This window comes from Oncorhynchus kisutch, linkage group LG30 (genome assembly GCF_002021735.2).
Source record: "Oncorhynchus kisutch isolate 150728-3 linkage group LG30, Okis_V2, whole genome shotgun sequence".
NCBI lineage: Eukaryota > Metazoa > Chordata > Actinopteri > Salmoniformes > Salmonidae > Oncorhynchus > Oncorhynchus kisutch.
In genome coordinates this window covers 27,326,480-27,342,002 of record NC_034203.2, presented here as the reverse complement: position 1 = coordinate 27,342,002, position 15,523 = coordinate 27,326,480, and the positions used below count along the sequence as shown (strand labels likewise).

The 15,523-nt window shown below is 45.5% G+C and overlaps 1 protein-coding gene across 13 annotated transcripts in view; it reads left to right on the top strand.

Annotated features, from left to right (window-relative positions):
• LOC109875133 (adhesion G protein-coupled receptor L2) overlaps positions 1-14,576 on the top strand; it is a 127,340-nt gene extending 112,764 nt beyond the window's left edge. For 4 of the 13 annotated variants that reach the window (XM_031810349.1, XM_031810347.1, XM_031810348.1 and 1 more), the window contains 6 exons: positions 224-315; positions 2,816-2,984; positions 3,513-3,641; positions 4,397-4,496; positions 6,866-6,994; positions 12,459-14,576. In XM_031810349.1, the coding sequence (XP_031666209.1) occupies positions 224-315; positions 2,816-2,984; positions 3,513-3,641; positions 4,397-4,496; positions 6,866-6,994; positions 12,459-13,360 (1,521 nt within the window). In that variant the 3' untranslated portion in view covers positions 13,361-14,576. Of the gene's footprint in view, positions 1-223; positions 316-2,815; positions 2,985-3,512; positions 3,658-4,396; positions 4,497-6,865; positions 6,995-11,786; positions 11,841-12,458 lie in introns of all 13 variants that reach the window. The other 9 variants (XM_020467348.2, XM_020467347.2, XM_031810351.1 and 6 more) reach the window with 5 other exon arrangements.
• Positions 14,577-15,523: the final 947 nt, after the last annotated feature.

The following is a 15,523-nucleotide window of genomic DNA, read 5'->3' as shown; positions in this document are numbered from 1 at the left end:
AACACAATAATGTTGATCTGTTATTATTATATGATCTCAGTGAGTCACTAATGTAGGCGACATGCTGCTTGTTAAATGTATTTGCCTATTTGTATACGAACCACCCTGGTTTGGGTCTAAGTTACCATGAAATGTAGGCGACGTGGATTGCTGCTCATACCAGGAAATTAATGCCGTGCCTCCAGTGTGGTGTGTTAACCTCGCTGTGCCTCTGTTTTGACAGCTCAATCTCATCTTCCTGGTGGTGACCATGTACAAGATGGTGAAGCACTCCACTTCTATGAAACCCGACTCGACCCGGCTGGGCGGTATCAGGTGAGAGGGGGTTCTGAGGTCACTCTGGAGATGATGTGAAGGCTGATACTACTGGTTTTGTGTCAGCTCAGTTTGAAGTGAGAAACCAATGTGTTGCGTGCTGTCCTGTTCCCAGCCATGGCCTTGCTTGTGTGATATTGAGTGGTTTATTTGGTGTATTTGACCTTAGAATTACATCTCAATAACCCATAACTGGAGTGGACAAATATTTTCCTTTCAGATTTGATTTCTATCCTCAGGTGTTATTTTTGGGGGGGCTTAGTGTTTATGAGGGCAGTGTTTGCACTATGCGGGGGGTTACATTGCCTCTTTCATTTCTTCATAACTGCATCCCTGAACTCTTGTATCAGTTGCTCCTGTGGTCGTTTACAGGTTCCCCTGGGACACTGGTTTAAACATGTGGCTCTTAGATGCATGTGTGGGGTGGAGGAACTGGAGTTGTACCCACATCTTTATTCAAACAGCCTGTCATTCCAGGGAATTGGATAAAAGAAGAGTCTAAGCTTTTAAAAGCAGAGAAATTGTTGAATTGACCTCTATCAAGCTGTCCTGGTTAAGAATGTAGTTTAAAGAGGGTCTGCTTTCAAAGATAGCAGGCTCATTCAAACAAATCATTCAAAGGATGCAAAACTCATTCAACTGTCATTAATTGGAGTCCACCTCTAATCGACCAATTATTTACTCCTGCAAAGTTAGATTTGTAACTTTCCACAAGACTTTGAAATAATAAGTCAATTGAGGTTTGAAAAGCATAAAGAGCCAGAATACCCACGCCCAAAATACCATCAAATAATGAACAATGTACACACTGACACAAAAGCGCAACTAATCTGTAGCATCTCTCGCTATTTCGGGTTTGTATTGTCTTTTGTCTCTCTGAAAGTCAAAAGACGTGGTGTCTGGTTTTCACTAGTCTCCTTTTCTCTCTTTTTCTCTCTTCCGTGGATGCTCAGTCCTTTTCTGCTGTGTATCGATGGCTCCCGTTGCCAGCCGGCGCCATTGGAACTTACCGTTGGCTATCTGATTCTCTTTGGGCTTTCCTGGAACCTCATGTGAGAAACATGCTGTGTTTGCGGTTTCTGTTTAGCCAACCAACCCTGAGAAGAAACAGGGAAACATAGTTTGACTGTGTCAGAGGACCTCAGTTCATTCCAAATCTACGTATCAGCATTTATGGGTTGTACTCTATGTACACTGAACAAAAATATAAACGTAAAGTGTTGGTTTCATGAGCTGAAATAAAAGATCCCCGAATTGTTCCTTATGCACAAAAAGCTTATTTCTCTAAAATGTTGTGCACAAATTTTTTACATCCCTGTTAGTGAGCATTTCTCCTTTGCCAAGATAATCCATCCACCTGACAGGTGCGGCATATCAAGAAGCTGATTAAACAACATGATCATTAAACAGGTGCACCTTGTGCTGGGGACAATAAAAGCCAACTCGAAAATGTGACGTTTTGTCACACAACACAATTCTACAGATGTCTCAAGTTTTGAGGGAGCGTGCAATTGGCATGCTGACTGCAGGAATATCCACCAGAGCTGTTGCCAGAGAATTTAATCTTAATTTCTCTACTAGAAGCCGCCTCCAACATCGTTTTAGAGAATTCGGCAGTACATCCAACCGGCCTCACAACCGCAGACCACGTGTATAGCGACGTGTGGGCGAGCGGTTTGCTGATGTCAATGTTGTGAACAGAGTGCCCCATGGTGGAGTTATGGTATGGGCAGGTATCAGCTACAGACAACGAACACAATTGCGTTTTATCGATGGCAATTTGAATGCACAGAGATACCGTGACAAGATCCTGAGGCCCATTGTCGTGCCATTCATCCGCCGCCATCACGGTTTCAGCATGATAATTCACGTCCCCATGTCACAAGGATCTGTACACCTTTCCTGGAAGCTGAAAATGTCCCAGTTCTTCCATGGTCTGCATACTCAGCAGACATGTCACATATTGAGCATGTTTGGGATGCTCTGGATCAACGTGTTCCAGGTCCCACCAATATCCAGAAACTTCCCACAGCCATTGAAGAGGAGTGGGACAACATTCCACAGGCCACAATCAGCAACCTGAAGAACTCTATGCGAAGGAGATGTCGAGCTGCATGAAGCAAATAGTGGTCGGTTTTCTGATCCATGCCCCTACTTAAAAAAAAAAAACATTATCTGTGACCAACAGATGCATATCTGTCTTCCCAGTCATGTGAAATCAATAGATTAGGACCTAATTAATTTATTTCAATTGACTGATTACCTTATGTGAACTGTAACTCAGTAAAATTTTTGAAATGGTTGCATATTGCGTTTATACTTTTGTTTAGTGTATAGACATGTCCAGAAGGAGGAATACTAACCCGGCCCCCTTCTCTCCTCACAGAACAAATCCTTAGGAACCAAACAGAGAGCAACTTCAAATGAATGAAAGATGAAATCAAGGCAGCCGCTTCAGTTATTATTAATGATTGTGATCAATATTGTTTGTGTGTTTCAGATCCTGGGTGCTCGGAGCTTTCGCCCTGCTCTTTCTCCTGGGCCTGACCTGGTCCTTTGGTCTGTTCTTCCTCAACGAGTCCTCCGTTGTCATGGCGTACCTCTTCACCATCTTCAACACTCTGCAAGGGATGTTCATCTTTATCTTTCACTGCCTCCTCCAGAAAAAGGTAAGGATTTAATGCCAATGGCCTATATAAAGATAATGCTGCAGACTCTAACAAGCACTGCATTTTGTATGCCAATGTTTGAATATAAGACAAGCTTTCCTCACCAGAAGTGGGAAATAACCTTTCTAATGACCAGTTTCCCAAATAAATAAGATTAATGTATGTATCTATGTGTACTTAAGCCCAAGGCAAAATATATGCTTCTCATTTCAATGTCTGCTGTCTCTTGACATTTAAGACTATCTCTGATATTAGCACCGCTTCTATGTCATATTTGCCCCCCTGGAAACCCCCCTCTGTGTGAGATTTGAATGTGTCATCATGGCGGACGTGATAGGCCTATCTCCAGAGACACGCCATTTGAACTGCTGCTGTCGGCTTGGTGGCATTTGATAAAGATATGGATTTTGTGGCTTTGTTGGAAAGCTTTCCTCTCTCTATCGCTCTCTGGAGTCTACTGTCACTGTTGTGGTCTCTCTGAGCTCACTGTGTCTCTGTCGCTCTGCCCTGATCCTGTGCCCGCTGCAGGTCCGTAAAGAGTACAGCAAATGCTTCCGCCAGTCCCAGTGCTGCGGAGGTCTGCCTTCTGAAGGGTCCCACAGCTCGGCCAAGACGGCCACGTCTCGATCCACCGCACGCTACTCCTCCGCCACACAGGTACAGTACATACTAGGTACGGTACAGCAGCGGGCAGTTGGATTATATACACCCTTTTTTCTATCCTTTCTTTCTATGGAGAGGGAAACGAGGTTTCTTTTTCTAGTCTTTCTCCTGTTGCATGCTAGCACGCCAAGGACCAGCATGAACACTTGAATATACCTCCTCTCAACCCTTTCTTTTTTTATTGAGAGCAGAACTCTAGTACACTTCAGTAAGTGTATTTGCCCAGAGAGAAATAGTTTTGCGGCATAGGAAGGGAAAGGCCAGTCGTGGTCTTTCTCTCCTGTTGCATGCTAACACATAGAGGGAAGAGTCTGTATTGAGTTAAAGGTGGTCGTTCTGATCCTCTTGTGTGAAGTTGCCTTCTCTCTTTCCACTGAGGGTGAAAGGGAGAGCCCCCGCCTTGTTCTCCTGCTGCATGCTAGCATACAGAGGGAACAGGGAAGGATACCAGCGTTGAAGATTGAAGTTGTGTCCGAAATGGCACCCTATTCCCTATTTTGTGTACTACTTTTGACAAGAGTCCTATGGGCCCTGGTCAAAAGTAGTGCACCATATAGGGAATAGGGTGTCATTTCGCATGCATCCATTTTGTTTTGGAGGTTGTTCTTGTAATCCATTGTGTTTGCTTGCTGCCTTCACAGAGCATTTTTCTTGTGGTCTTTTTCTGTTGCATGATAGCATGTAAAGGGAAGTGACATCAGTGTTTAAGGTTATTCTAATATATGTGTGTTGTTGTTTACCTCCTACAGAGTCGTATCAGGAGGATGTGGAACGACACAGTGAGGAAGCAGTCAGAATCCTCCTTCATCTCCGGAGACATCAACAGCACCTCCACCCTGAACCACCAGGGTAAGACTGGCCCCTCTGTCTCCTCTGTCTCTATCTACACATGTTATGTTCTCTCTGTTATGGGCCCTTGAATAGACAAAAAGTGCCTGAATAAATATGGCAGATGCAGATTTTATTTGTATGTATTTAGCCTTTTATTTAACAAGTCAATGATGCTGCTCTTCATTCAAGGAGGCACTTTGTGGTACAATGATAAATGTTTACTCAATATTGCTAGTGTCTGTCCTTATTACAAAAAAACATAAACAACAAATAAAATACAGGTTATTCAGCAGCAAGTAAACAAATACACGCTAAACAAATGTTTTATGACGACTCAAAGTTCACGTCAATGTGTCTTTTGGTGGCCGATCTGCACAGCTGCTACTTGTTGGATGAGAGAAGTGTTACATAGCTACTTAGTCTGGCTTCAAGTGGCAGTGATGAGAAGCTGGTGTTGTGTGTTCAACTCTGGGCGACCCTGACTGACTGGCTACAGGGGCTCTGCTGGCTGTGCACTGACTCATCCTCACCCTGGCCTGGTCTCCTGATGATTTTCAGCCATGAGACAGAGAGAGAGCGCGAGAGAGGGAGAGAAAGAGAGCGAGAGAGTGCGCGAGACAGAGAGAGAGGGAGAGAAAGAGAGGGAGAGAAAGAGAGGGAGAGAAAGAGAGGGAGAGAAAGAGAGGGAGAGAAAGAGAGCGAGAGCGCGCGAAAGAGAGGGAGAGAAAGAGAAAGAGAGGGAGAGAGAGAGGGAGAGAAAGAGAGCGAGAGAAAGAGAGAGCATGAGAGAGAGGGCGTGAGAGGGAGAGAAAGAGAGAGCGCGCGAGAGAGAGAGAGCGAGGCAGACAGACTTGGGAGAGAAAGACAAACAGACAGAGGGGGGAGATGGAGAGACTGACAGAGAGAATAAGAAAGAGGAGAGGTAGAGAGAGAGGGGAAAGAGAGACAGAGGACAGAGGAAGAGAGTGAAGGCGAGGTCACAGAGAGGCTTAACATGATACAGCTCAGACTTGCACTGTAAAATTGATTTTAACTTCTGTCCCCCTTATCAGTACCAGCATTAAGCTACCTTAATCACCACTGATAAGAAATGAGATATTGTTTTCAATGACTGGACATTGCTATTATACATTATACTTATAGATAGATGCATTATGTACACTTCCATTATGTGGGAGCACAGTGATGTCGGTATGTAGTCCCCACATTATCAGTTTGATTGTATAGTCTATACAGTCCACTGACGCTAGTCTGTAAAGTGGCTGTTTACAATGACATGTTTTACATGACTACTGTAATCATACCGGAAGAGATGGAGACCTGCACACTGTAAAAATAAAAACAAGTTTAAAAAAGAAGGAATAATCCAAAACTGAGGCTTGAATGCAAAATAAATATACCTATAAAAACATCATGGTGCCCAGAAAACAATCTATTCCAGTATACTTCTTTTGATTCCTAGGCACCTGGAACAGACACTATTCAGTAGTAAAGATCTTCAAAGAGTGCAGATGGCCTCTTATCATTACTGAAATCATACAGAATATTTTGATTCCCACTTTAAAATGTAGTCCCTACAGTAGTATTTATTTATTAGTCAAGTATTTGTTTAACAGAGAAAGTACTTGACAATGTTTTTAGTACATGTTTCCTTGGTACTTTCTGGTGGTACAGAATGTGGCTTTGTTTATAGCGACTCACTTGTTGCGGACAATATTGCTTGCTGTTCTGTGAAATTAAATCTGGAGAATACGATGTGTAGACATGATTTAAACATCAACTACCCAGCCTGTTGCATTTACTGAAGAAGCACACTGCTGCAAACCCTATACTGATGGTACTTTTTACTCTGGCCTCTTTCTCTTCATCTCCTCTTCCCTTATTTACTCTCCTGCCTTGTCTTTTAAATATAATCAAATATAATCAGATACTAGTGTTTCTCCTCTCTCACTCACTGTCTGTCTCCCTCCCTCCCTCTCTCACTCACTGTCTCCCTCCCTCTCTCACTCACTGTCTCCCTCCCTCTCTCACTCACTGTCTCCCTCCCTCTCGCTCTCACTGTCTCCCTCTCTCACTCACTGTCTCCCTCTCTCACTCACTGTCTCCCTCCCTCTCTCACTCACTGTCTCCCTCTCTCACTCACTGTCTCCCTCTCTCACTCACTGTCTCTCTCACTCACTCACTGTCTCCCTCCCTCTCTCACTCACTGTCTCCCTCTCTCACTCACTGACTCCCTCTCTCACTCTGTTTCCCTTTCTCTCCTGCCGTTCTTACAGGGTTGACTGACAACTACTTCTTAACATACCCTCTCTCCCCCTTTCTCCTCTCTTTCTCACTATCCTGCCTCGTCTTTCCTCCCTCCCTCACTCTTTCCTTCCTTCTTACAGGAATGACTGGCAACTACCTCCTAACTAACCCTCTGCTCCGAGCCCACGACCCTAACAACCCCTATAACAACCTGCTGGCTGAGACGGTGGTGTGCAACGCCCCCTCCCCTCCGGCATTTCACCCACCAGGTGCATGGTGACCTCTAACCTTTCTCCCTATGTTGATCTGTCTTTCTCTGTGTCTGAAATGGAACCATATACCCTGTGTGGTGTGTTACCTTGATAAGTTTAGCTCTAGTCAAAATGAGTGCACTATATAGGGAATAGGGTGCCTTGTGGACACACTTTGTTTTGTTTTAGTGTGTGTTTGAAACTAATTGTAAGAGCAGTTGTTTGTGGGGTTGTGGCCCCTACACAGCATGTGTTGAGAAGTCTTGCTGTCGATTGTAGGGTTGCCCTTCCTCTCCTCTCTCCTCTCATTACCACGGATCCTTATTTCATTGTTATCTAGTATACAAGCTGTGCTTTGTAACACCCAACCAGATGCGGTTGAGAAAGGTCAGTGCTATCTTATCAAGACTACTCCAACAGTCATTTATTGGAAATCAGATGCATTTATTCCGTTTATATATTATATCTTATTATTTACCATTCTCCTCCTACACCTGTTGATGCTACATTTATAGCAGGTTCAATGGCATTATAAAAAAAGAATGTCTTGACTACAAACCCTGATCCCTGTTTGATTTGAATTTTGTCAGTGTCTGTGTAGCGTGAACCAGATACGCTCTCTATCAGACTAAAGGAGGAAGCCCAATAAAAAAACACAGGAGTACAAGACGCAGTGCAGGCAGAATTATACCCCTCAGATATGCAGAGGCATTTGATGATGAAAGAGGAGAGGATGGAAGGGAAGGAAGCAGCACCAGGATGAATGTGTGGAGGGAGGGAAGAGAAGGATACAGGAGAACATACAGAAACTGTAGTTGTTCGCTCGGATTTGGCAGGTCTCCAATTTCGCTCGCTTCACACTGAGAACACTTAAGGCAAATCATCTGCCTTTTTCTCTGGAGGTTGGAAAGAGTTCGGAACCTACCATGAACAGATTGTCACAGAAATCAGACATTTCATGATATCGTTGCTATTTCATTACAATCAATACACCAATGACCATAATCAAAACACCACAAATGTATCTAAAATCTACAAATAGCGCCACGCCACGTGCAAAGCAAACAATGCTTTTGAGACATTAAAATTCACAGTCATCATAGGTAATTACAGTATAAGATAACTTATTCTAGTTGAGCGATGGTAATAAATTAACAGTGACAGAGTCTAATTAACAGGTTATTGTAAGCGTCAGTGTGATCATCCCATGACATGCCAAAGCACATCATCAGCCCTCTCTACAGGCCTCTCTACAGGCTTCTCTACAGGCCTCTCTACAGGCCTTTCTACAGGCCTCTCTACAGGCCTCTCTACAGGCCTCTACAGGCTTCTCTACAGGCCTCTCTACAGGCCTTTCTACAGGCCTTTCTACAGGCCTCTCTACAGGCCTCTCTACAGGCCTCTCTACAGGCCTCTCTACAGGCCTCTCTACAGGCCTCTCTACAGGCCTCTCTACAGGCCTCTCTACAGGCCTCTCTACAGGCCTGGCTGAATCATGGAAATACATGAAAGACACAGCCAATCATAAGGGAGATAGTCCACATACCTGCATCCTCAAACACAACAGATACTATCATTAATGACTCACAGTTAAAGAAAATGAAAGCACTCAAACATTATTAATGACTAATAGTTGAAAGACATGAAACACTTAGGAATGGACCTCAATAGATGTTGACTGGTTTGGGTGTAACTTCCTAACAGACAGATGTCAAGTAGTGTTATATGTGGTGATGGGGGGGAATGTATACAGTTACATATCGGGAAATGATTTTTGACGATATGTTGCATCGTATCATTTTGACAATATTGCAGTATTATTTTTGTGCTACTTGGCTGTACCTGCAGCAGAACTGATCAGAACGTGTTTTCTCATGTCTCTCTGGTCCCTCTGCAGCAGACATACGGGGAGGAATATGTTTGGAATATCGATTAGCAATGAAATCGCAGTATGAAATTGCAATACATATAGAATCGTGAGAATCGCAATGCATATCGTATCGGCACCTAAGTATCGTGATAATATCGTATTGTGAAGTCCCTGGCAATTCCCAGGCCTAGGTATATAATGGTGAATCACCCAGCGATCGGTAAGCTGCTCTGACAGCTGACGCTTAAAGTTAGAGAGGGAGATGTAAGTCTCCAACTTCAGTGATTTTTGCAATTCGTTCCAGTCATTGGCAGCAGGGAACTGGAAGGAAAGGCGGCCAAAGTAGGTGTTGGCTTTGGGGATGACCAGTGAAATATACCTGCTGGAGCTCGTGCTACGGGTGGGTGTTGCTATGGTGACCAGTGAGCTGAGATAAGGCGGCGCTTTACCTAGCAAAGACTTATAGATGACCTGGAGCCAGTGGTTTTGGCGACGAATATGTAGCGAGGCCCAGCCAACGAGAGCATACAGGTCGCAGTGGTAGGTAGTATATGGGGCTTTGGTGACAAAACGGATGGGACTGTGATAGACTGCATCCAATTTGCTGAGTAGAGTGTTGGAGCCTTTTTTGTCAATTACATCGCCGAAGTCAAGGATCGGTAGGATATTCAGTTTTACAAGGGTATGTTTGGCAGCATGAGTGAAGGAGGCAGCAAGAGTGACATCATTGATATATACAGAGAAAAGAGTCAGCCCGAGAATTGAACCCTGTGGCACCCCCATAGAGACTGCCAGAGGTCCGGACAACAGGCCCTCCGATTTGACACACTGAACTCTATCTGAGAAGTAGTTAGTGAACCAGGCGAGGCAGTCATTAGAGAAACCAAGGCTGTTGAGTCTGCCGATAAGAATGCGGCGATTGACCGAGTCGAAAGCCTTGGCCAGGTCGATGAAGACGGCTGCACAGTACTGTATTTTATCAATGGCTGTTATGATATTGTTTAGGACCTTGAGCGTGGCTGAGGTGCACCTGTGACCTGCTCGGAAACCAGAATGCATAGCGAAGAAAGTACGGTGGGATTCGAAATGGTCGGTGATCTGCTTGTTCACTTGGCTTTCGAAGACATTAGAAAGTCAGGGCAGGATGGATATAGGTCTGTAACAGTTTGGATTTAGAGTGTTTCCCTCTTTGAAGAGGGGGATGACCGCGGCAGGTTTCCAATATTTAGGAATCTCAGACGATATGAGAGGTTGAACAGACTAGTAGTAGAGGTTGCAACAATGGCGGCAGATCATTTTAGGAAGAGAGGGTCCAGATTGTCTAGACCAGCTGATTAATAGAGGTCCAGATTTTGCAGCTCTATCAGAACATCAGCTGTCTGGATTTGGGTGAAGGTTTTTTTGCTCATTTGTACACCAGCATTTCTACCAGCATTTCTACTTGCACATCCTCATCTATCACACCAGTGTTAATTGCTACATTGTAATTACTTTGCCACTATGGCCTATTTATTGCCTTACCTCCTTACTACATTTGCACACACTGTATACAGATTTTTCTATTGTGTTATTGACTGTATGTTTGTCTATTCCATGTGTAACTCTGTGTTGTTGTTTGTGTCGCACTGCTTTGCTTTATCTTGGCCAGGTCGCAGTTCTAAATGAGAACTTGTTCTCAACTGGCCTACCTGGTTAAATAAAGGTGAAATAGAAAATAAATAAAAAAGTGTAAAGTATTGAAGAGGCTCAAGTTGAAAATGTTAGCTTATTCCTAATGTGTTCTGCTGTAGTCGTTATAGATGATCCTCCCCATCCTGAAGGATCAACATAGCTTCTATGAAGTGTATTAATACAAAGGTAATACAGTGCAGATGTTCATTTGCTGCAGTAACGGTAAAGAGAACGTCTTGGGCGAATCTCCGTTGGAATCTTTCCCAGAATGCAGATGTCTGGCTCTGGCAGTGTCCAGTTAAATTCTGTTCACATCACTTACCCCTCTCCCTGTAGAATATCTGTCTGCGTTAAAATGACTCTCCGTGCTTAAACAAATGCAAATCCTGCAGTGGGGCTGTTTTCACGCCATTTCTGTCTCTTTTTTTCGAACTCCCTTTCTTTGCCCTCACACTCCTCCCCCACCCCTCCCTCCCTGTTCCCTCCTTTCACTCTTTAAAAAAAATCTTTGATGTCTGTTTTTACACTCTTTTCTCCCTACTAAAGAGAGAAAGAGACGGTCCTTATCTCCACGGCAGTGTGTGTCACAGCCCAGCTCCAATTTTATTCCTCCATCTCACAGTCAGGTCTATTCAGACTCATTTAACTGAAATCTAAAACTTCAATCTCCCCCCTTTCGCGGAGCTTGAAGCGAGGCAGTCACTAACTGCCAAAATACGGCTCTTTTTTTCATCCTCTTCCCTTACTCATTTAGACTGATCCTCCTATTCCAAGTCTTCTTCATCTTCTGCCGACATTCTTCTAGCCAATCTTTGAGCTTCACAAGAGGTTATCAATGTGATCTATTGTGTACAAAGTATTTCCTTCCCATCTGGGAGAAGTAGATAGATAGAAACCTGTTAAATCAAATCATCCCTCAATCACATTCTAAGCAGAGAGAGAGAGATAGATAGTAATGATATGATAGTGTACCTGCCATTTTAGACTGTAAAGAGGCTGTGATTGCTTGCTGCTGAAACCCCTCCACCTGCCAAGTCCTGGATTCAGTTGTTCTCAGGATTATTTCTCTAGAGCTTTCTCAAATGTTTCACATTTTTTTCAGATGAATCTGTAAATTCGAGTTAAATCGTTAACTTTTTAAGGGGACCCAAATCTGAGCGGGGCCGACTGAATCCAGGCCTCCTTCCTCTTTTGTCTTATTTCAGTGATTTTCTTGTTTTTTATGCCGCAATAAAAAGCATATGTTTTACTTTTTTTGTTGCATATCAGCAGTTCTTAGGCCAGATAGCCTGAGCAGACACACTTGATGTGAGTGGTGGCAAAGTGAGTCATTGCACCGTGCCTGTGTCGTGGTTGTGTGTGTGTGTATGGGGGGGGGGGGGTCTGTGCTTGTGTGGCCCCAGTGGGTGAACAAGGTGGCCCTGCGTCTGTGTTCCACATTACTCCTTCTTTTTTATTTTATTTTAAGGCTGGAATGAACGTTTTATTCATTGTCTCTTTTCTACCTCCACCTCCCCCACAGTATTTCTTTCTCTCATAACCTGTGCTATGATATGTTGATCTTGCTATGTTGTTGCTACCTGGCTAGCTACATTATCAGTGTGTTGTTGCTGGATGTGTAATGTTTCTTTCTTTTTTCTCTCATTTGTCGAATATTGTTCAGGATAACTTCAGTATTGGCTATGATAATGTCAGACATGATGATGCAAAATGGAAACAGACATGATAGATAATGATTTCAAATTTGAACCTCTTGAACTGTATATTATGTATAAATATGAAAATTTGAACATAAAAATCGAGTTAGCAACTATTGAAAACACTTAACAGTGAAGTGTCCTGAGCAGTATCAAACTGTATTGTATTGATTTGTAATTTAATATTGATTTATAAACCGTGCTTTAGTGATATCTAATCCAGGTGTCGTACCTCTCGTTGCAGGGCAGCACTCTCTGACCCACAGCAAGGACATCAGTGCCATGGACACCCTCCCCCTCAACGGAAACTTTAACAACTGCTACTCCCTGCGTGACCATGACGATGACTATGAGGACGTTGTGGGCGGGGGTGTGGTCGGGGGTGTGGTCTGCGGCCCAGGGGACCTGGGGGGCCTCAGCCTGGACGACGCTGCCTTCGAGAAGATGATCATCTCTGAGCTGGTTCACAACAACTTGAGGCCCCGCGGGCCCCCTAAGGGCCACAACCCCCACCGGGATAGCAGGGAGAGGGACAGGGACCGGGCCCCTCCCCAAACCAGGGTGACTGGGGACAGGGATAGGGATGGTGGGGGTGGAAGCGGCAGCGGCAGCGAGGATGATGCCATAGTGAACGACCGTGCTGAGGCTTCGTCCCCCCAGAGAGGTAGTATAGTTGGGGTAATTGGAGGAGGTCACCCTACCCTGGAGTTGCTGCTGCACCCCCACCATAAGGAGGTGTTAGAGGCCCCCCTCCTACCCCAGAGGACTCACTCCCTGCTCTACAGCGCCCACAAGGCCCCCAGGAGGGCTGTGGAGGGGCCTGGGGGCCACGGCTCAAAGACAGTGGGGGCGATGGAGGACGGGGACTCCCAGTACACCAGCATGCCCAACCTGAGAGACTCCCCCTCGGCTTCACCCTACCCCCCCGATGAAGCCGACGACCTGTCCCCTTCCCCCAGGAGTGAGGGGGAGGACCTGTACCATAAGAGCATGCCTGAGCTGGTCGATGGGCCCCAGCCCCTGTCTTACTACCACATACACCGGGGCACCAGCGATGGGTGCATTGTGCCCCCCAGCGCTGAGGACTGTGAACCTGAGGGACAGGGCCCCCAGGATGGACAGATGCAGCTCATTACCAGCCTCTGAGCAGGTGGATGGAGGAAGGAGAGGAAGCACCTCTCTGGTGTTTTTGCACAGGTTTGAACATATGTATGTGTGTGTGGGCTTTGGTTGATGTCAAGACTATTGCCAGCCCTCACCGGTCCTCCTCCTGGTCCTCCTCTGCACTCCCAATGACCCGTCAGAGCAAGAAGTGAAATGTTTGTGGCTGGTAGGTAGGAGATGGATGGCTTATTCACACATACACTCGGTCACATACAAATGTCCTTTGGACAAGAACTGCTCCGCTCTGCTGTGGGACTACAGAGAAGGAAATGCACAGACTACTCAATGTGTCAGAGAGTAGTCTGTCTGGCGCCATCCCTGTCTGTCTGGCGCCATCCCTGTCTGTCTGGCGCCATCCCTGTCCAGCTTGCATTTGTATTATATGGAAGAAGAAAATAAATATGGTTTCAAACTCCAGGTTTAGAACTTTAGGAACACTGGGGAAGTCTTCCTGGAGGGGTTTCCAGTATGAGGATCTGTTGAGTCATTCCACTCCAGAACCTAGAGTCATTTCACTCCACATTGAGGAATGTCAAATGAAGAACCACTAATTCAGACTCAGGCATTATATTTTCTCTATTGCACATTTAACTGTTGTCAGAGTAACAGCTAAATAAAATATATTTTGCTGTACTACAGTGTAACAAAAAAAAAAAGATGTTGTGGCAACCAATTATACAACCTTTCAATGTTGAGGAGATTGTCCTCAAAACAGGTTGCTCAAACGGTGCAAATGTCTTTTTTCCTCTCACTTGACACGTTGTAGTATGTTTGAACATAAAATATATATACTTTTTTGAAAATCTCATAAGAAACAATACTCACATCTCCGCTTGTGAAGTGCTTTTTGCTTTCATGAATGAAGAGTTTTGGCAGTAATATTTGTTGTTAACACCATGCCATGCACAGATTTGGAGTGAATTGGATCCTTGTGTAATTTATTTCACTTGAAAGAAAATAAAAACATTTGTGTCAATGCGATATTTCAAGCATATTACGAGCATATTTTCGCCTTTGACATTAATTTATTAACAGAATTATTGAAAATTTGAAAAATAAAAATGTTTGGGTAGTGCGACTTTCAGCACGGTTTAGATTAAGTTCATTTATTTTGTAAGTGCCCATTGTCAGCTGATATAAAAATTCAACTCTTGTTTGATATCAAATAAATGTGAGATTTTTTCTTGTTTGCAATGGCTCACTGTTACTTTTCTTTCATGTCCAGACATGGAGCAAGATGAGAGCTAAGCTTCTGTTTAGACCTGTAGTCATGGAAAGAAATGTCAACAGGAGAGTTATCTGATTGATCCTGCTCAATAACGTTCATTCAAATATTATTGCCTAGTAAGGTCTTCCAGCCCGTAGGTCCTGCTTGAAGCTGACCACCCAGCTGTTCTTAGTAGACAACGTACGTCTGCTCAGTTCTGCATTTAACTGTGACATACACTTCATTAGACCATGTGAGATGCCAATTCTCTGTCAGACGTTGGAGTGAGAGAGAGGAGCGGGGGCCGTGGCCAAGGCAGGGCAGAGAGGAGCGGGGGCCGTGGCCAAGGCAGGGCAGAGAGGAGCGGGGGCCGTGGCCAAGGCAGGGCAGAGAGGAGCGGGGGCCGTGGCCAAGGCAGGGCAGAGAGGAGCGGGGGCCGTGGCCAAGGCGGGGCAGAGAGGAGCGGGGGCCGTGGCCAAGGCAGGGCAGAGAGGAGCGGGGGCCGTGGCCAAGGCAGGGCAGAGAGGAGCGGGGGCCGTGGCCAAGGCAGGGCAGAGAGGAGCGGGGGCCGTGGCCAAGGCATTGCAGAGAGGAGCGGGGGCCGTGGCCAAGGCAGGGCAGAGAGGAGCGGGGGCCGTGGCCAAGGCAGGGCAGAGAGGAGCGGGGGCCGTGGCCAAGGCAGGGCAGAGAGGAGCGGGGGCCGTGGCCAAGGCAGGGCAGAGAGGAGCGGGGGCCGTGGCCAAGGCAGGGCAGAGAGGAGCGGGGGCCGTGGCCAAGGCATTGCAGAGAGGAGCGGGGGCCGTGGCCAAGGCAGGGCAGAGAGGAGCAGAGCTGCTAAGCCCACCGTGGCTCCCTGCCGCGGTGTTTGAATGTCAGCCTCTCCGTTTACACAGAGCTATCCAGATCCAACAGGCCCCGGCCGGGAGACACTGAACCGG